Source organism: Cavia porcellus, unplaced genomic scaffold (genome assembly GCF_034190915.1).
Source record: "Cavia porcellus strain 051 isolate PalLab524CR breed Dunkin Hartley unplaced genomic scaffold, mCavPor4.1 scaffold_1, whole genome shotgun sequence".
NCBI classification, from domain to species: Eukaryota; Metazoa; Chordata; class Mammalia; order Rodentia; family Caviidae; genus Cavia; species Cavia porcellus.
The window spans coordinates 209,334,044-209,355,017 of record NW_026947484.1 but is presented as its reverse complement, the minus strand read 5'-3'; the positions used below and the strand labels follow the sequence as shown (position 1 = coordinate 209,355,017).

At 34.1% G+C, this 20,974-nt stretch overlaps 1 protein-coding gene across 29 annotated transcripts in view; it reads right to left on the bottom strand.

Annotated features, from left to right (window-relative positions):
* Nrxn1 (neurexin 1) overlaps window positions 1-20,974 on the bottom strand; it is a 1,032,692-nt gene that overhangs the window by 111,370 nt on the left and 900,348 nt on the right. For 19 of the 29 annotated variants that reach the window (XM_063228713.1, XM_063228704.1, XM_063228733.1 and 16 more), the window contains 2 exons: window positions 14,200-14,289; window positions 12,518-12,837 (listed from right to left, as the gene is read on the bottom strand). In XM_063228713.1, coding sequence (XP_063084783.1) covers window positions 12,518-12,837; window positions 14,200-14,289 — 410 coding nt within the window. The remainder of the gene's footprint in view (window positions 1-12,517; window positions 12,838-14,199; window positions 14,290-20,974) is intronic. The other 10 variants (XM_063228805.1, XM_063228823.1, XM_063228800.1 and 7 more) reach the window with 1 other exon arrangement.

The following is a 20,974-nucleotide window of genomic DNA, read 5'->3' as shown; positions in this document are numbered from 1 at the left end:
TTTGCACCAATCAGTGCATAAGGTGCTAAGCATATACAGATTAGTAAGGCAAATGTCTTCACAATAATGGACAAAAAGAAAACTGAAGGTTGTAAATTCTGATAGGTAGATTGTCTGTCTGTCTATCTATCTGAATGTGTATTCAGATTTCTTTTCAAAGCACTACAAAGACAGAAACATGCTTCCATGTAACACTGTTTGGGAAAGTACCAAACTGCTAATGTTATAAGGCTTTAGTTTTTTTAAGTATAACTCTATTATTAATGAGATCACACATATAGCTGTAATACAGGAAGCTAAAGGAATAAGTAGAGGGGTAGCCCAGGCAGAAGCCAAAGAGGGAAGTTGTAGTCTGTATTTACACACTGTGAGTAGTTAATTATTGCTAGCAAACCAAAGACAAAATTCAGATTTTGTGATTTATACATGCTTATTTCTTCTCTTTCTTTGTAAATCAAGTTACCATACAATATAGAGTGTCAGGCCAAAATGAAAAGGGTGTATAGGGCAAGTAATTCATTAAATAAAACACGGACAACTCCAGTCACAGAAATGATTAGACCATCTGTGAAACTACAATAAAAATTCTCACACTGGCCAGAAGAAGTCTTTCAGTTTATAACAAAGCAAGTGGATCCAGTGGCTGCCTCCATAATGTCTTATCTTCTGTCTTGTTTTTATGGGTTTTCATGTTGGCTCTGTTTAAAATAATTGCCAATTTCTAGTTAATGCTATGTGTGGGACAAATCAAATCTGGAAATGTCACTACAGAATTTCTAAGAATCAAGGCGGAGGCTTTTTATTGCTGAAACACGGATATTAAAAACAGAAAACTTCCTTTTAGATATAAAGTGTGTCTTTTCATTTGGAAGACAACTTACATCACTTTTGGATCCATGGACATTAGAACTTAATGTCATTTTCTAGGTGTGCACACCATATTTTTGACACATACTCAGGGGGAGCACCACCAAAAGTAAGCTAAATGGTACAGAAAATAAATACGACAATAAATATCTCTAAATCATTCTTGGGCCAAAGTTTCCTGCTGAATTTAAGCGTGGAGTTATTATTTCTTAGCAATCTCATAAGAACTTCAATAGCATGGTACAACAGAGAGCTTACTTCTTTCAACAGGCAATATATTGGAGGATGTACAGTTGAATAAAGTTGTTACTCAATTTTAGGGGAATGTGGGCCAAATTCAGAAACATTTCTCTCACTTGGTATTTGGGTAGTCATGTCAGAATCTATAGTGCTTACAATAAAGAGTCGTACATGAAACAAGACATAAAAAACAGTAGAGAAAGAAGCAAAGGAAAAAGGTGGGACACAATGCAGAAAAATGAGCACCTGCTGTGTGCCACATGCTATGCTAAGAGCTTTGCTTACGTATATATATTTAATATTCCCGGAGAATGGTCTAGATAAACACATGTTCCCATTCATATTGGCTCACACTTTAAACTGTGTATTTCTTTAACATGAAGATACTTAGGTTCCTCCCTGTTACTCTTAAGGGAAGGCCCACACCCTGCTCAGTTGGGAAATCTCTGAAAGGGAATACAAAAGGCCAAGGCCCTTAAATATCCTGCTAAATCATCAGATTGGATGATAACCTCTGCTTTAAAAGAAACTTTGCACAAACACCATTTGTATTTTAAACACATCAAGGAGAACAAGTGCATAATTCCAGAGTCAGGAAAGTGTCTAGCACATTGTCAACACATAGGGTAACGAAATAATAAAAGTATGTTGCCCAATATGTTTGTTATTTTAAAAAGGACTAAAATATCTTCTCTTCTTTAACTTGGTCTCCAAGTTGCACTTGTATTAGTGATTCTGTTTATATAAGACTAAATTTGTGATGTTCAAAAGCTTTGTTATTGTTGATATAGGGCATTTTATCATTTAATGGTCTGAGAAATGGTTCTTGTAAAATCTCTAACTGCCAGCTACCTCCTTCTTAGGAATGACATTCTAGTACCTAGTAAAATAAATTGCACATGTGAAGGTCACAAAACAAATGTGGTAATTTTCAATTTTAAATGAAAAGTACATCAGAGATTATTGCATCTCAGCATTCTGGAAGGCTGAGGCAGGAGGATAGCAAGTTCAAACTCAGCCCCACACATACACACACTGCAAAATAATCAATTAGAATATTTACTAAAGAAACCCATTGGTTAATATTGGTGTTTTCAGTCTAAAATTTTATAGAAAGAGACTAGTGTTGATGACAGTAGAGTCGAGGTGTTTGGTAAGTTCATAATTAAGACAGATAAATTACCTAAACCTTCTGTTGAGGTTCCAACCAGTAATACATTTTTAATAGATGGGAAACTTACTATTCACACCAGAAGAGAAGAAAGTCTAGCGCAGGTGCTAGATGATATTGGATTTAAATTTAATCCTAAATCGTTAATTTATTGAATAAAGCTGAATATTTTATATGTACTATGAGCGATAAAAGTATTCTCACCTACATACATTTTGATTATGTATCTTACCCCTTCAAAGAAAATGATTATATATAAAAGAGAAATAAATCAACAGGTAAAACATAAAAATAAACATGTATTTGAACATTAAAAGCCTAAAATATTTAGTACAAATAATTCATGCTGATGAAAACTTAGACAACATAGATATGGCTATATTCTTGCTACCTAAACATCAGCTAATTATTCAATAAAAACCTCAATAAATATCAGAAAAGATGCCAACCTTGTTAGTTTTCTCTAAGGAAATTCCCACTGAAATTCCTATCATGAATTAATTTTAAACAAAGTTTTAATTTTCCCCAATGTTGATAAAGAAATTACATCAAAACTCACAAAACCAATCTGGCTCAGCTTACACTGAAAGCACTTTATGTTTTCATACACCAGGATATTACAAATTTTTAAGTTCCCTAATCAAAACCTGTTATCAAAGACAGACACAAAAATCACATTTGCAAGATCCACATTCTGTGAATTAATTTCAGCCTGTAAACAACTTGAAAAACAGAAAGATAAGTTAATATTAATTTGAGGCTGATTGGCAGGGATCAGTACACAGTTCCCCAATGCACAATGTACTTGGCCTTTGTGGTCCCTCCCACTACATGCCCATGACAACTCACTCCCTGAGCCATCCTCCCTGCGCCTTCCCCCCATACACACACCCCTAGGGGTGTATCATCACTTTGTTCCATAAAGAATTCAATTTGTATATGCCGTACAACTGATGCTCTGACTTAGAAACAGAAATCCACAACTCTTCTTCAAAGGCAGAGAAAATAGTTTTAAAGGTAACAAAGACACTTTAATTTACAATTGGAATTTGAAGAATGCTTTGAATGTAAGTATCATTGCAATAGTGCTCACATGTCAGCTCCTTTATTTCTTTGCATTTTAGAAAGAATCATAGGAAATTTCCATATTCTATTGATAAAACATTATTCAAATAACCATGCTTTTCTTTTATATGATTCTCACAGTAGACTGAGTCAACTAATCTTTGCAATAAATTTCCAAGGCCATAATTCTCATATTTTAGGTGGCAAACCGAACAGTTGAGAGTTAAGAAATCTGCAGTTATTTATGCAGTAAAAGGAAAGCTGGCCTTCCAGATCTGATGCCCTTGATCTCCCTGTTATTTTGCCCCTAACAACCATGTCTATGTGGGTCTACATACGTCAGACGCCCAGGACACAGGCTTATATTGTGATCTTGTTACCTGTTTAGCATGGGTTCACATTAATAAGCAATACCTAAATAGATTCTAGGACACACAATAAATAATACAACCTAAGACAAGGCTGAATGTCAGCACAGCTCAAACATTTATTTATTGTGTGATTTTGGACAAACTATTCGTGTTCTGTAGAGTTAACTTTCTACTCTTTTACACACCAATGTAGTATTTGTCTAGTGTTACTTAAAATTTTGTTGTGCTAAACAAAATTTATTTAGAAAAATCATAAAACTCTAAGCAAATTTACATGTGAGGATGACTATAAAAATGATCATAAAAAGTTAAAATCTCACCTTATGAATCTGAATCACAGAAGTCAAGAATTATAAATGTTTAGAGATGGGGGTCTTATCACTTAATTAATGATAATTTAAATCTATGCTCACATTTCCTGAAGAAAGAATGAAAGTTTAGAGCCCAAGATGAAATATAGACCCAGAAGGACAGCAACTTTTGTAGTATTTGTAGTACGGATGTCTGATAAAGACAGTTATCTTTTAGGAATAATTAAGGCTTAATACTTTCATTGTTTAAAATATGGATTTCAGATGAACAGCAAATGCAACTCATAAAATATGACACCTGGAGAAATTTTGATACTTTAAAGTGAATAATATAAGAAATTAAGTACTTCTAACAAAGAAATAATTTAATTATAATGATGAATGGTAAAATTGTTAATAGATTGGCCAATCATTCAAACACTGAGCCAGGTACTATCCTCAGTCCATAAAGAAAAATAAAGCATAATTCGTAGCCTCAAGAAATGTACAATCTATTAAGGAAGACAGCTTCACAGGAAGACAATTCCATAAGGAATTCAGCGAGATTTCTGTAGAAAGGGTTTTCATTACAGTAGGCTCAGCGCTGAAAAACACCATGACTGCTAGAGGTTAATGTGGACGTGAAAAGCTCAACAGGACCTAGAGAAGCGCACGAGGATTGTGCAGATGGGCAGAAAGGTTTGGTGCCAGCTGTGCAGACTGCATCTTGGTTATCATCCAAAGATTCTTCCCTTCACTCAATGTACATAAATGTATTACAGAAGTAAATGGTATGAATACATTGGTATTTTCAAAGCAATAGTCTAACACTTTAGAGAACATTGCGATTGAGGTGGTAAGGTTATAAGGTAAGAAGAGATGAGATTCTGAACACAGGCTCAGTGGAAAGAGAGATGACAAGCACTCTTCACAGAACTGAGAAAAAGGAGTTGGCTACACAGGCTGGGGTAAGATATTTAGCTCTGCATGCCTTGATTGTCATATGTGTTGAAAGGAGTAGCAATATCATGTTATACTTTTAAAATTTCTACCTCTTCCTCAGACACTTGGGTATATTAGGATGACTAAACTTCTCGATTTAATTGAGATATATGCTAGAAGCCAAAGGATATACAGGCTGGGACCTGAAAAAGCATATCTTGGTATCACTTTTGCTCTTTTCTCTGACTGCTAGCTCTCTAACAAAGTAATTAGCTGCCACTGGCCCCATGCACATGGGGTGTGATCTTCTGAATCTGGGAAGTTTTTATTTATGAATATGTGTCATGGTGTGTGTCTAGATGTTCTCTCACCTCCAAAGTTCATGTAGTTATGAGGAGGGGGCTGAATCTAGAGTTTGTGATTGATTCATGGACCACTGCTGGGATTAAGGGTATGAGTGCTACACTTACCCTAGGGTGGATAGCCTGCATAAAATATAAGAGGCAGAAAAAAGGCTTATCTCTTGAATGTTGCTTTTACTGATTTCTACCTCCTGGAGATACTGCCCCTCTGCTATGTGCTACTCTTTTTTGGAGCCAGATGATTAAGGATTGAAACCTCTACAAACAGTGAGCTAAACAAACCTTTCCCTTTTAACTTTGGGTGTTGGATATTTTGTCTCAGCAATGAGAGAAAAGTAACTAAGACAGAATTTGGTAGCAGGAGTGGAGTAGTTGCTGTGACATTACCTGACCATGTGGTTCAGAAGCCTCTGGAACTGGCTTGTTGGAAGGGGAGGAGTTAGGAAAGGCTTGAGAGTCCAGCTGAAAAATATAGGTTGTACTGTACGCGAGATTATGACCACACTCAGAAGAACAGAAGGCTGATAGAAATTCTGCCAGTACAAACCATGTTTGGGAAGTTTCTGCTGGAAGAACTGTACTGGCTGCTGGACACCAGATGATATATGTTATGGCTTAGCAGAAAGTTTGTCTGTATTTTGCTCATGTTCAGAGATTCTTCGGGAGTCTGACATTAAAGAGTGTGAACTAATCAATCTTGTAGAAGAAATTTCAAGGCAGTATAATGTTGAGGCTGTGGCATAGCATGGTGACCGTTGGGGTCTTTTAGTCAGATTTATGTTGGTAATAAAGTGCAAAGAATCCAGCAGAATGATTTAAAACATTTTGAGTTTGGCCAGAAAGAAAGCTTCAGAAAAGCAATGGACTGTAAAGATAGAGCAAAGGAGATCTTTATTGCTGAGAAGGAACAGGAGAATAGAAAAGAGGGCCCAATGGCATCACAAGAATTAGCAGGACTATACCCTTTGAAGCCTCATAATTGCAAAAGTAAAAGACTTTGCTTTCAGAAGAAAGCCCCATAGCACCATGTTCCAGATTGGTTATCTTCTTAAAATCTGTTCCTCCAAATTGGACTCATAGTGCTTAGCGATCCTGGCACTCAAGCCTTACATCTGAGAGAAAGAGAGCAAAGCTTGGCTACTATTCCTGCTGGCAGCAACCCTTGGCAGTATCCAGATGGTGCTGTTTTTTAATTCAGACAGAATGGAAGAGTTGTGGGGTTAGGAAGATTTCTTCCCAGATTTCAGAAGAAGGCTTGGGGCGACAGGCAGTATGCCTTTGAGAGGGCAGTGTGTGAAGCTATGAGTGTTATATCAAAGGTGCAGTTAAGACCACAGAATTTTAGAGAAACCATGAACATGGATATTCTGAGGAAAACTGCAGGCAGGGGATCAGAGCTTGCTCAGAGAGAAGCCATGGGAGCTATAACCATTGGGTACCATTGGTGGTGGAGCCAGCCAAGCCCTTTGGAGTTCACATTTTGTCAGAGATTTCCTTGGATAGTACACATGAAACTACAGGACTTGATATTTGCTGTGCTGGATTTTGGACTTGTTTTGGTCCCATTCCTTCATATACCACATTGTTTTTTAACTTTTAGAATGGAAATATCTATCTGTGCCATTGAATGTTGGAAGTGTTTAAGCTTGTTTTCTTTTGTATGGTGCTCACAGCTAAAAGTTTGCCTTCAATCTTAGTGGTGACATGGGACTTGGACTTTTCTTTCTTACACTTTTTTTTTTTTTTTCTTTTTATCTGTCCCGGGGATCGAACTCACAACTGCCTGCTTGCAAGGCAGGTGCTTATGCCACTGAGCTAAATCCCCAGCCCCTGGGACTTGGACTTTTCATCAGTGCTGAAATTATTAGGACTTTGGCAACTCCTAGAGATGCACTAAATGCCTTTTGTGTTAAGGAATGTACATGAGTTTTTGGAGGACAAGGGGTAGAATGTTATGAATTGTATCTAGATCTTCCCCCCTTCATGCAGTCATGGGGGGGGGCTTTTGTGATTTATTTATGGTTCAGGGGTGAGTGCTATACCTGCCTTAGAGCAGGTAGCCTGCATACAGTATAAGAAACAGAAAATGCATTGTCTCTTGCTTGTTGCTTTTGTTGTTTACCATCACCATGAACTGTTGTCCCGTCTTGTAATACTCTGTCTTGGAGCCAGTTGATTATGGATTGAAACCTCTACAAACTGTGAGTTAAATAAACCTTTCCCCTTTATTTTTGGGTGTCATGTATTTTTGTCTGGGCAATGAGAAAAAATTATGTAAGACATTATGTCAATGTCTTTTATAAGTGACATTATTAAGTTATCACTAATAATTTCTGCACATCTATTCAAAAGTGATTCACATTTTATTTCTGAAGCCACAATCATCCGTTTCCTTTTTGTCTGTGTTTTTCCCTACAGCTCTTGACATCCCATGTATGTGATTTGTGTTTTGTTTATTGACCATGTTTTTAAACTAAAATGTGAACTGTATACAGAAAAGTGCTATATTTCCAGTTAATAAAGTAATATCTAGGACATAATAATTGTCTACTAAACATTTGCTATGTCAAGTGAATAAATGAAAGAATGAATAAATACTTTTAGGATGAATAAATACTAGGACTATTTTTGTCAGAAGCTATCTCAAAACTAATGCTGTGTCTACCAAGAGAGAATCTTTTTATCTAGGAAAACTCCAGCTCCCCAAAAAAATGTACTTCGAAGAATTTTCTTAAAATAAACCCATTAAAATGCATATCCTGTGGCACTTTTGCTTGCCAGCAATGAGAGAGAAATACAACTTCTAAGTAGCAATTGCTTGCCCATATTTAAAATTACAGTGAATTATACTCTTCTTATCACACACCATTACTTTCCAGGAAACATGACTTTGTATGTATTTTAATATCTACACCCAAGTGTTTTTCTTTACTGTGTGCACTCAAACTTACTCCAAAAAATATACATTAATTTAGGGACATTGTGTGGAATATTTGGACCAGAGAAAATATTAATTATCATGTCAATGCTATTCCAAAAGTTCAGAATTGTAAGAAACACACATAATTATGTAATATAATTATTTTCTAATAATGAAGATACTACTAAGGGTAATTAATATTTTTAATAAAAAATTTGTTCTTATAAGTTGAAAAGTGTATTTGGTTAGCTCTAAATATTTTTCATGTGTGAGGCAGTTGCTTGTGCTGGAGGTGGAAACCAGGTCACTGTGCTCTTTGCACTATGCCATATTCTCTCTAAGGGAAAATACAGGTAAGCGTCCAAATCTTCTAAAGTGTATAGGTTGTAATATACTATTGAAGTGGAGAACAGAAGATCCAATATATGCTACAAAGAATATTACAAAAGAAATAGCACAATTTTTATCAGAAAAGCCATAGAACAGCTTCACTTTTTTTCCTATACACATTGGCAAATGGAAAGTTAGCATCTCCCTTTTCTTCATTTACACAGAGATTCGTGTCACTATAAGACGAAGCCAAATCTTTCAGAGGATGAGGGGGCACTCAGCAGCTAACATGCTTGCATGACATCTCTTCCCTGATCTTAAGTAGTATTAGTAATTCTAAAGAATTTCATGACATCATTTATTTTTGCAAATATTTGCAGAGGATAAGCCTCATGGAAAGTTCCATGGAAGATGAATGGGTCTTATGAGAAGGTATAACAATTAAAAATTCTAAGTAAAACAAGTTTTATAAACCTTATGTAATCTGTTGTAATAGTACCATCAATATTGTTATACTGACATCAGGAAAAAACTAATAAAAAGGTCTGGTTCATGTCTGTATTACTTCACGATATTAATCATATCTTTATAAACATCAGTATAAACACTCATCATTTCTTGGAAGAAAAGATTTCCTTCAGCTTTTTCTTTTTAAAGCATATTTAATTTTAAGAGGAATCTAAACATAATGTTGTGAAGGATATTTTCATGAATACTCCAGAACTGAAATACATTTCTCACCTACTCCTTTGCCCTACAGGATGACTGAACAAAATTCATTTCATCTATTCAAAATGAATCCAATTTAATTCTACTTGACCAAAAGAATCTGTTTTTGTAGTTTTAAAACATGCAATCACTCTAAGTACACTATCATTGTAGCCTAAGTGGCTCAGTGTCATCACCAAGGAAAATACACTTTGATTGAAAAAACAGTCTTGTATGACTTCTGGAAAATGAAAGAATCCTTCCTAGTACACAATTTAGTAAGACAGTTGATAAAAGCAGGCAGGTATGGACAAGGTTTAAATGAGAAATGCTGCATATAATCTGCAAAAAAAAAAAAAAAAAAAAAAAAAAACCACAAGATAAAGGTCTAGCATCTTGGAGTTAGCATAACAAAACACTCTCATATTTAAACTTTCTATATGTGGAATAATTCTAACAATTACTTTACATATCTCAATGATCTCTTGTATTTATAGAGTAGAAGTTAAAAATCAATTGTGAGGTAAGAAAAATTTTCAAAAAATTATTCTATTGCTCAAAAATAAACAATGTAGGCTGGAGATTTAGCTCAGTGGCATAAGCATCTGCCTTGCAAGCAGGCAGTCGTCAGTTCGATCTCTGGTACCGATAAAAATAAAAAAGACAAAAAACAAACAAACAATGTGCTTTCTCTTCTAATGACTTTCCTCTCAAACATAGGTACACTATATTATTAATGGTAATCATAGATTTATCATCATAAAGGAATTTCAAAAACTATTTGTTCAACATTAAGAAAATGTAGTTACGATTGAAACTTGTAACAACGATATTTGTATCACACTAATTCAAATGATTTAATTGTTATTAATCTATTAAAATACAAAGATTTAAAATATCTATTTTTAAATGAACCTAGAAATCTTATTTAAGTCAATTCTTCCTTAAATGAACCAAGTAATCACTAATTGATTTCATTGCTTACTTCTATAAAACGCTGCTTCTTTTAAATATTTAATATATAGTTCATAATAGACTCTTTTTCATTGGCAATTTACAAGCAGTTAAGTATTTTCTTTTTGCATTAACTAATATTAGAAAACACACATATTTTATCCCTCCATTTCTTCGTATTTATCTTTTTAATGAAAAGTTATTTTCTAGATTTTAAAAGATGATATTTCTCTTTTTGATACTAGTTGACAAAATAAGGAAACTGATAATATTTCCTTTCTTATTTTAGGATACATCTGTTTTATCAAGGAGTTTTGGTAACTGTAATTTCATTACCAATGAAACAAGACTACTAAAAAAAATCTACTTCAAATTATATTCACAGAAATATTTTCAACTCTGAATATACTTAAATGTTCTCTTATGAGTTATTTTATATAAAGGAAACAGTCTATCAATTCTTTTGTATTTTATTTTTCCCATATCAGATTTACTTTAATAACTTGCTTAGAATAAATAAATCACCATAAATCAACCATGATAGCAGCACTTTCAGGAAACATTAGGAAGAGTACCAAAGAGAGCTATTGGAAAAGGATCTTATGAAGGATAATTTCATGAATACTCTTGTTGAAATCATCTTCATCAAAGGGATTATTACAATATTATCAATGATCTTGCAAGTATAAACAAGATCACCAAAATGATTATACTTCAGGTAACAGTCCCAATAAAATGAATATTCCAGGAGGGCAAGAGTTTTTGTTTGTTGTTACTTAATATATTGCCATGTTAAATCAGTGTCTAGTACATGTAGAGAGTGATCAACAAATACATACTGATGTCCTGCGAGATAGCCCATTTCACTTTGTGGCCAAATTAAAAAAGAAAGAAAGAAAGAAAGAAAGAAAGAAAGAAAGAAAGAAAGAAAGAAAGAAAGAAAGAAAGAAAGAAAGAAAGAGAGAGAGAGAGAGAGAGAGAGAGAGAGAGAGAGAGAGAGAGAGAGAGAGAGAGAGAGAGAGAAAGAAAGAAAGAAAGAAAGAAAGAAAGAAAGAAAACAAGAAAAGGCAGAAAGGTGCCAGAAAATAGGTATATCTAGACACAAACTATGCAAAACAGCACTGTGGCATACTTATGATTATACACAATTTACACTTTTAGGGTCATTTCTCCTAGGAGACTTTGTCTTCCCCTATTCCACTTCTATCACCCTTTCCTATTCAATGATTGTTTTTAATCTTGCTCCTTTAGAATGCAGTTTCCTAGAACAGTGAGGATCATGTATTAGAAAAAAGTTTTTATGGCACCTATTGAAGACACTAAGTTTAAAAACAGAAGAGGCAATTTGGGAACACACACACACACACACACACAAAATACACAGTTCTGAAACAATTAACAACTGAATATGACAGCATTTAACAACAGCATTTCATAAGTCATTTTTCCCTACTCTGTGTTCTTCATTAACACAATGCCAATAATTAAGTCAATGCCTAATATGTAGTAGACAATCAATACATGAACCTTGATTGAATTAATATACTTCCAAGTTGTGTCAATACCACATTAATGAATTCACTGTTTCCTTTTACAGAGCTGGGGATAGAACCCAGGGCCTCATTCAAGCTAGGCAAGTGCTTTTCCAACTGAGAAACATCCTGGCCCTAAAAATTCTATTTTTCAAAAACTTAGACACAAGATCAAATAAGTTTATTAAAATAAGCCCTACGTAACAGCAGTTAGCCAACTATCATACAAAATATCTTAGCCTAAGATAGTTCATAAATAGCATATTTTGCATCTCTGATGTCCAATACCATTCACAACAGTCACTTGTCTACCAATTCAAGATTTCCAGACTTCAGGATACAATTAGTGTTTCAGAAATATCACTAATATTAAAATTTGCTTGTGTTTTATTTTGATGAAGTGCTGCATTTAAACAAACAAGAACTTTCAATCATTTTATTCATTTCCTTGTTCCTAAAACTTAAAAAGTTGAGACTGTAGACAATCACACCAGCCTGACCAAGACCAAGGTTCTCCTATCAAGACTATGAGTCAACAGCTCACAAACTGTCACAACCAAAACTCCCATAAAAAGCCCACAAAGCTCTCATTCACAACACATTCACATTTCATATGCATACCAAGAGATCTGCTAAGTCAAGTCTCAAAGGAACCACAGTGTCTGAGATGAGAAAAAACAGGTCCCATTTTCGTAAACACAAACGCAGAAAACTGCACTTTATAATCACAGGTCCACAACAAAGGAATGAAACGCATGTGCTCACCTGGCTGACGGGTTCTTTCGTTGGAGGTCTTCCTCTTCTTGCAGTGCTTGTGGCCAGGGTCGTGGTGGTCTCCATGATTGACGTGGACATCTCTGACTGCATGGCGGTGGCTGTCGACTCAGTCGTCATAGAGGAAGGCACTTCACCAACTAGTCTCACATTTCCCACTATGGCGATGTTGGCATCGTTTTCGGCTGCCATATTCAGAACTTTCAAGCCATTGTAGTAAAGCCCAGAGAGCTGGCCCTGGAAGGGCTGGCCCTGCTCTTTCCCGCCAATTATTATGGTTGCTTGGCTATTGAAGATTGTGAGCTGACGCCCTGTAAAGATAATATTACATACATGCAAAAATGTTGATTGTGAACTCTACATTCTACAAAGGATGATAAAACAGATCTTTCATGGGGTGGATAATGAGAGCAATAAACTATAAGAGAGGCATTTGACTCATAATTCATTGCTTAAAAATGAGGTGTCCATGAAATGCATAATTATTGGCAAATACTTGTAAATTTTTAACTTATTGTAAATGTAGTGCTTTTGCTAAAAGACCAATCAAAGATATATATTACAATTCAATTTTTCTGAATCCCCTTTTGCTTTTCTCTCCAGATCTTAAATTGTTGGTCCCATGACTAAATCATTAAATTTAAAAGTGTGACATATCTAACATTTCAAGTATTTGTCATCCTAAAATTACCTCTGACAGAAACTAATCTATAGAAGCTGAAATCTAACATTAAATTTTATGGTACAAATTTTGTAAGTTACATAATTTCCACATATATCTACATACTATTTTTTAGACATGTTTTATGTTTTGAAGGCAATAGTCCATTGGTATCTGAATTATTCTATTTTTCCGGCAATCACACTGAAAAGAAATGCATGGTTTACACTGAGCATGTCAGAGACAAAAAAATTCCTAAAGTATTTTTCTGATTGTCTTTCAGCAAGTCTATCAAAACAAAAGAAAATGGAAAAAAACATAGCTTCAGATGTAAAAAAGCGGCTTCAAGAATGATACACAAACCAATGAAGAAATCATGGCACATTTCCATCAAACAGCAATCCTTAGCAAGAGTACCATTATAAAATTGAGTGTCCAGTTTTAGCAGATTGCTCTCTGCCCATAAATAGCATGCACACAACTTTAAGTTCAGTTTTAATGAGGGCTCGTTCCGAAATGCTCTTAGAAGGTTGTAAACGTTAAAGGGACTTCATTTTGACCGGCAATCCATATTGCCCACTATTTAAGATTCCTAAAGTTTAAACAAAGAGTTTTTTTTTTTCAGGACCATAATAAAGATATCAGAACTACATATATTTTAGTTAATAATTTAGAGGCTGGAACATGTCATATAATCTATGAACGATTTATCATTTTGGGTTAATGCTTGCTGTGAGTACCTTCAAAGATTGAGTTAGTGGATTATATTTAACAGTCCCTTTAACCTTAAGTTAACTGGGTAAGATTATTAAACAGCTGGTACGTCTATAAATGTATAGAAATTATTATACAAGGTATGCAAATATTACTATCTACATTTTACTGTTTTAAATTTGTTTTTAATTTAGTTTTACGGAAAATTTATTGTTTATGTTTATTAGTGTTACAATGAAGTACTACTTGGTTATGTTCAAATTATTTTTTTATTTGAAGTTTTAATCAATGTTTTTACCTTTGTCGAGTAGCCACTCATCAACTACTCGACCAAGTCGATATGGAATTCGCTGTCTAGCAATCGCCAGGCGCTCGTTATCATTGTTTCCTTTAAAGTTTAAAGAGACATTTCATTGGTTAAAATCTGTAAGGTCAAAGGTTAAAAGTTAATACTTAAAGCTTGAGCTATACAGTTGCCACATGATTTTTTGAAATTTGGAATTTTAAAAAGTTCTACCTAGAACATCTCATGTTTCAGACTTGTCATTCATTCATTTATTTTATTTTAGCAAACAAAATTATTCCTACGTTAATTGAAAATTAGAAATCTGCATTTGAGCTAGGTTATTAAAACTTATGTTATAGACAGACCCGAACAACCAATTTAAACAGCATATAATAGCTTTACAAAAATGACCATTGACCTCAGGGTTTTGTCTTTTTGATGTTTCTTATTAACTAGTTAAACATGTTCAGTTGAAACAGATTTAAGTTTTCAAAATACATTCAACCTCTTAGTCCAGATTAATAATTTATGAACACAAAACTTAATACCATCTTTGGCACACTAAAGCATCTAAAATAGGCCTAGCATACTTTATTTCCTATTCAGAAAACAAATTTCCTTATTTGTCTCACTTGAGAAAACCACAAATGCAAACAGTTCTTGTGTATTCCACCGAAACTGTTATATCAATCACTTGAAATTACGTCTTGCATCATCAAAATGTTTCAGGAAAAGGCTTTGACAAAAGTGAGTTTGAGTGTTCTTCAGTTTCATTTAAGGCTTAACATATAATGTTTGAAAATATGTATGTATGTTTTTATATACTCAGCTTTCTACTTTGTATTAAGTTATTCCTAAAAAGGCATGATGGCTTCTAGTACAAATACAAGCCATAAACAATATCCCCTATTCATAGACCTAAACTAAACGCGTGCATTGCTTCTAAAAAAATTGTCACTAGAAATTGCTTAAATTGACCTTGAATAATGTTTGCAAACAGATGAATATTTTCTTAATTTACGAAGCCCTTAAGCAGGATCTGGGCTGCTACCTCAGTGCTGAGTTATAAAGGTTCCTAAGAGAGTTTCTCTATTCCTTAAAAATTAGTTGAAATAGAATTTTGAGCTAAGACATTTAGGTGATAATAGCTCAGATTAGGGCTACAATGTAATATAGCTTGAAGCATTTTCCTAGGGAAAAAACAGTATATTATTTTTCTTAAATTTGAGATAATTTACAGGTGGTTTTGCTTTTTTTGTGTTTGCCTTTAATGTACTATATGTACCCCCAATAAACCTATTGCAATATTAATTATAAAATTTTTGAGAATCAGAAAAGAATTGTTTTTTACACCTTGTCAATTTGCCATTTGAAATATGACTGATAATATTTTACACATTAAAATTTAACTAAAAATGCAAATATCAAAATTGAATCATATATAAATTCAATGAAGACAATGATATGTATTTCTTCTATTTATACAATTTTTAAAATGTTGTAAAATAGCATATTATAGTGTAGGAATATATCCTTGGTAAACTGATCATATTCAAAATAGGATACAAACTGTAGAAATTTTCATATTGATCTTTGGTTTTAAAATATGAGAACAATTTGCATAAAATATATTTGTGTGTTTTCATATATGTATAGTTTAAAGCTGTGCTAAAGTTTAATATTCATTATTTTAAGGGCAGTATGATTATTGCTATTTTTCGTCTTAGATATTATTTATATAATCAATACTTTCTACATTTAGAATTTGAAAAGCAAACACGAACTACTTTTCAAAAACACACGTCCTTCATTCAGTGGACTGTCTGTCATTGCTGTGATTTCCTAATGGTCTCGTGATCTGTGCTTCCTCGTTCTGTTTCTAGCAGACTACTCCCACTATGTCTTGCATAGCTTTATGTCCAGCACAAATCCACCTCAAAAATCTCTCTTGCCCAATTATTATTGGAGTTTTTAAAAGTATCTCTCTTTAATCAGTCCCATTTATTCTTCATACATCAGCCAATATTATGCGATTAGGATGAAATTTCAGAACTTCAATGGAATGTTTGAAGATGTTTATGATCTGGTCCCATCTCCTCTCCATTAACTCATCTCATGACAACCACTGACTTGCTCTCTATTTTTAGCCCTAAGAGCTTCCTTCAATTCTACAGCTCTTTTTTTTTTTTTTTTTTTTTTCCCTCTCTGGACCTTTGCACTAATAACTTTATTTTATTCAAGATGGTCACCTGTGCTCCCACCTCACCTCCATCTTCCCTTAGCCAACCATCAATCCTCATTGGAGCCATTTTGGCAATACAATACTGAGGAGATGTTCGCCAGTGTTTCAGGTTAGTTTTTGACATCCGGCTGTATACTTTCATAGCTCCTGAAACAAACCCTCTAGATGTAAGCGTTAAATTTGTCATTGCATATTTAATAAACAGTTTTTCTTTAAAAACTGAATGTCTGCCAGGTCAAGTACTATGTGGAGTGTTTATTGGGCCTGCAGTGCTTCGAAATACTTAGCATTTTAAGTCCTATGTAACATTTGTAGAATAAATATAGTAATGCTAAAGGAAACCTGAGTTTTAGTTGTGATATATTCTGTGGTACCGTTAATGCATGCACACAACCCAATAATACTCAAAAGGAAAGGAAAGCAAACACTTGTGTTCAGAGAATAGACCACAGGTAAGCTTTCCTTTCTGCTTCCCAAGGGAAGCATTACCTATTTCAATTAAAAATTTATTTCTCCTTCGGATTGCTATTGATTTGAACATCCATACAATCAGTTCAGTTTTTGTTTAATAACTTCCCCACTCCACAAAAGATGAAGTCATAGTTATTTTGAGTAGGAAAGAGTTGAAAGAAAAGTTCTAAATAAGACAAATGTAAAAAACAGAAAACTTCAAATATTCTTCTTGAATAGTTTTTTTTAAAAGAGCCCTGTGTTGCCCGTGCTGGTCCTGCAGTCCTGGTGGCAGTGATGTTCCTGCCACAAGCTTCTGGAGTACTGGAACTCTAACAGGCATTTACCACTCTATCTGGCAGACAATGCTGTTTGAATAGATGACTGCTAAACCATTCCTGCTAAAATACTTCAAGTTCTTTAGGTTCTACAGGCATGGGGCATCTGGCTTCTGTCTCATCATTTTAATTAGCAAGCTGCATATGAAGTACATTTTAAGTGAGTTCGCAAAATGCATTTTTTATCTGAAATTACTGATAATATTTACTTGTATAATATCCAGAATTCTGTATAACATATTTGTCAGTTACTAACCTGACAAGCAACTCATTTGATTCAGAAAGGTCAAAGACAAATACATATTCTGATGACATTTTATTTATTTACTTTTCTTTGGAAAGTTTTAGGATCTAAAGGAAACATGCTAGAATACAGGAAAGTGACTTCTGCTAACAAAGGAAGCAGGCTCAAACTGGTAAGTGAGGTCATGAGCAAACAGAGTGTACCTGAAAATTCAAATGAACTCAAAGGTGAGTATTTCAGAGAAAATCTTTTCATCTTCAAGTATTCTAAATTAGAGGAAAGTCCATTTCTAAATCATCTATTCATGTTGGATTATTTAAAAGAGTCAAGTGGAATTTCAAAATGTTTTAAATTATAAAACTCAACTACGGCTTTGCAGACTGCAAGGGAAGAGAACAAGAAGTCAAAACGAAGCTAAGACTTCCTGTGAGTTGGCTCACTGGGGGAGAGCAAGATGCCAGCCTCTTTGGGCACACAGGAAGGGAGACAAGAAGAGCCAACATCCGCCTCCCTACCCACACCTGTAAGTGATTGGCTGATCCAGAGAAACACAGGCTGTGATGAGAACTAATGAGGTAAAATGCAACTTAATGTTTGTAGTATTTAGTGTTTCACTGACTTTGCAGGCCTTAAGCTGGTAGTCTGATCATCTATTAAGAGGATAACAATTCACAGTGCAGTCTACATGGGGGATCTCCTTCTGAAGGTGGTAGCCATTGTTAATTCTCTATTATCTTGTTTCAAAATTCTGTATCATTTTCACTGTTTTGTTCGGTTGGATTTTATTTTGTTTTATCTTATTTGATTTTATTATATCTGTAGGCATGGGCAGCTATTTCAAAGGTAACAAGATATATTACAGTAGCCATTTTGGATTTACTATTGTCTAATTTTGAAGTCCTGTATTGCATTTATTGTTTTGTTTTTGTTGGTTAGATTCTGTTCTGTTTTGTTTGATTTTATTATGTCTGAAGATATGGGTAGTTATTTTGAAGATATCAAGAGGCATTATGGTAACCACTGTTGAGTCACTATATATTGTTTTGAAGTCCTGTATCACTTACACTGTCTTGTTTTGATGGGCTTTATTCAATTTACCTTGCTTGGTTTTATTCTCTTTAAAATAAAATTTTAAAAACTTCAACTATGCAAATTAGCTAAGCATATAGATTAGATTTATGAAAATAGGTTATTAGTAAATAGTTAAAAATGTTTTCTACTTCATTTCCCCTGATAGAAGGATAGAAATTACCTTTTGGTTTTGTTCCATTTTCCTTCTGTTAGTTTGGTATAGATTCAATTTACTCAAATGACGATGTCACCAATAGCATATCCAACACTACTGCAATAATTTTCAAGCAGTGAAGCTACAAGTAAACTCTGACTTATTTTCTTGTGAATTTATGAAAGTACTTAATTTTGAGAGAAGGAATAGAAATGTCATCCTAATTCACTGACAGCGTTAAAATTTCCCTGGAGCGGTCATTTGGCTTTAAGGTGCTGAACTGAAGGGATGCTTCCTATTTGGTTGTATTTCATCTTATTTTATTTAGTGTTTTGTGGTTAATTGTTTTTGTGGGGTTTTCTACTCTTTTTCTGCTTCTCTCTTCTTTTATATCACTGCTTGCGTTTCTTACTTTTCTTTTTTGTTTTCTTCTACTAATCTATTTTCTTTTCACAATTACCTCTTGAATTTAAATTTTCAAATGAGGAAACATTGTCTCTTCCCTTTCTGATTATTTCTTAACATTCTATTTCATTGTATCCCTCCTGTGTCCTCTAGTTTCCCAAAACTGGGTGATCATCTTTGACCTACAGTCTTAATTCTACTATATTTGACCTCATCCATCAGGTTATCCTGTACCCTACTTAACTTAACTCCCCTCCTTGTACCCCATATCAGGGTAACATCATTCCACTAAGGGGAAAATCACTGCATACAAGTACATGGTACATGTCTAATTTTGTTATATGACTAGAGTTTACTCCTGTGGTCAGAAGGTTACAGATTAATGGTTACCATTGAGTATAATCTTCTTGAACAAGAGGGATTCATCACAAAAATGCAGGGATGGTTCAGCATATGCAAATCAATAAACATAATACACTATATCAACAGAGCAAAAATAAAAACAGATGATCATCCCAAAAGATGCAGATAAAGCTTTTGACAAAGTCTAACATTCATTCGTGATAAAAACAGGAAAACAGAATACTTGTCTCTACCTCAATCTGATAAGAGCCATCTATGACAAACCAATAGCCAACATCATACTAAATAGACAAAAGTGAAAGCTTTCACTCTAAAATCAGGAACAAGACAAGGATGTGCAATATTACCTCCTATTCAATATAGTTCTGGAATCATTAGCCAGAGAAACTAGAGAGAGAAATAAAAGAATAAGGATAGAAAAGGAAGAGGTTGAATTATCATTCTTTGAAGATTACATGATATTCTACGTAGAAGACTACCCCCAAAAAACTACCAAAGACTTCGAGAATTAATAACCAAATTTAGTAGCATGGCTGGATACAAAGTTAACACTTAAAACTCAACAGCATTCCTGTACACGAAAACAAACTCATTGTGAGAGAAATTAGGGAAACCACATCCTTCACAAAAAGTGAAATACTTAGGAACTAATCTAACAAAGGAAATAAAAGATCTATATATTGAAACTTTAGTACTCTGACAAAGGAGATTAAAGATGGTATCAGAAAATCACTTGCTCATAGATAGGAAGAACCAATGTAGTGAAAATGGCAATATATCCAAAATTGTTTACCCAGACTTAATGCAATCCTGACCAAAATACAATTAGCATACCTCACAGATCTAGAGAAAACATTCCTAAAATTTATTTGTAAACAGAAGGGATCTAGAAGAGCAGATACAATTTTGGGCAACAAGGGCAAGGCAGGCAGCATCACAATCCATGACTGAAATTACACTACAAAGCTATAGTGATAAAATCAGCATGACACTGGCAAAAAAAAAAAAAAAAATCCTGAGGATCCATGGAACTGATTAGAAAAAATGCAGATAAAACTATAAACATATTTAACCACATTACCTCTGACAAAGGTGCCAAAGATAACCTCTTTAATAAATGGTGATGGAAAAATTGGCTTTCCACATGCTGAAGACTAAAACTAGACCCATGTCTATCACCATTCACTAAACTAAAGTCATAATGGACCAAAAAATTAAATATTATAAGAGAAATACTAAAACCGCTAAAAAAGAAAGAAAGTAGAAATCCTGAAGACATAGGCAGAGATTTCATGAACAAACCCAAACTGCAAGTACTTCAAAGAATCAGCAACTGGGTTCTAGTCATATTAAGAAGCTTCTGCACATCAAATAAAATAACCAAAAGAGTGAAAAGACAACTTATGAAGTGGGGAAAAGTTTTAGCTAACTGCCCTTCAGATGAAGGAGTTCTATCCAGAGCATGTAAAGAACTGCAAAAAAAATCAGACTCACCAAATTAAAAGACCTAATCCAAAAAA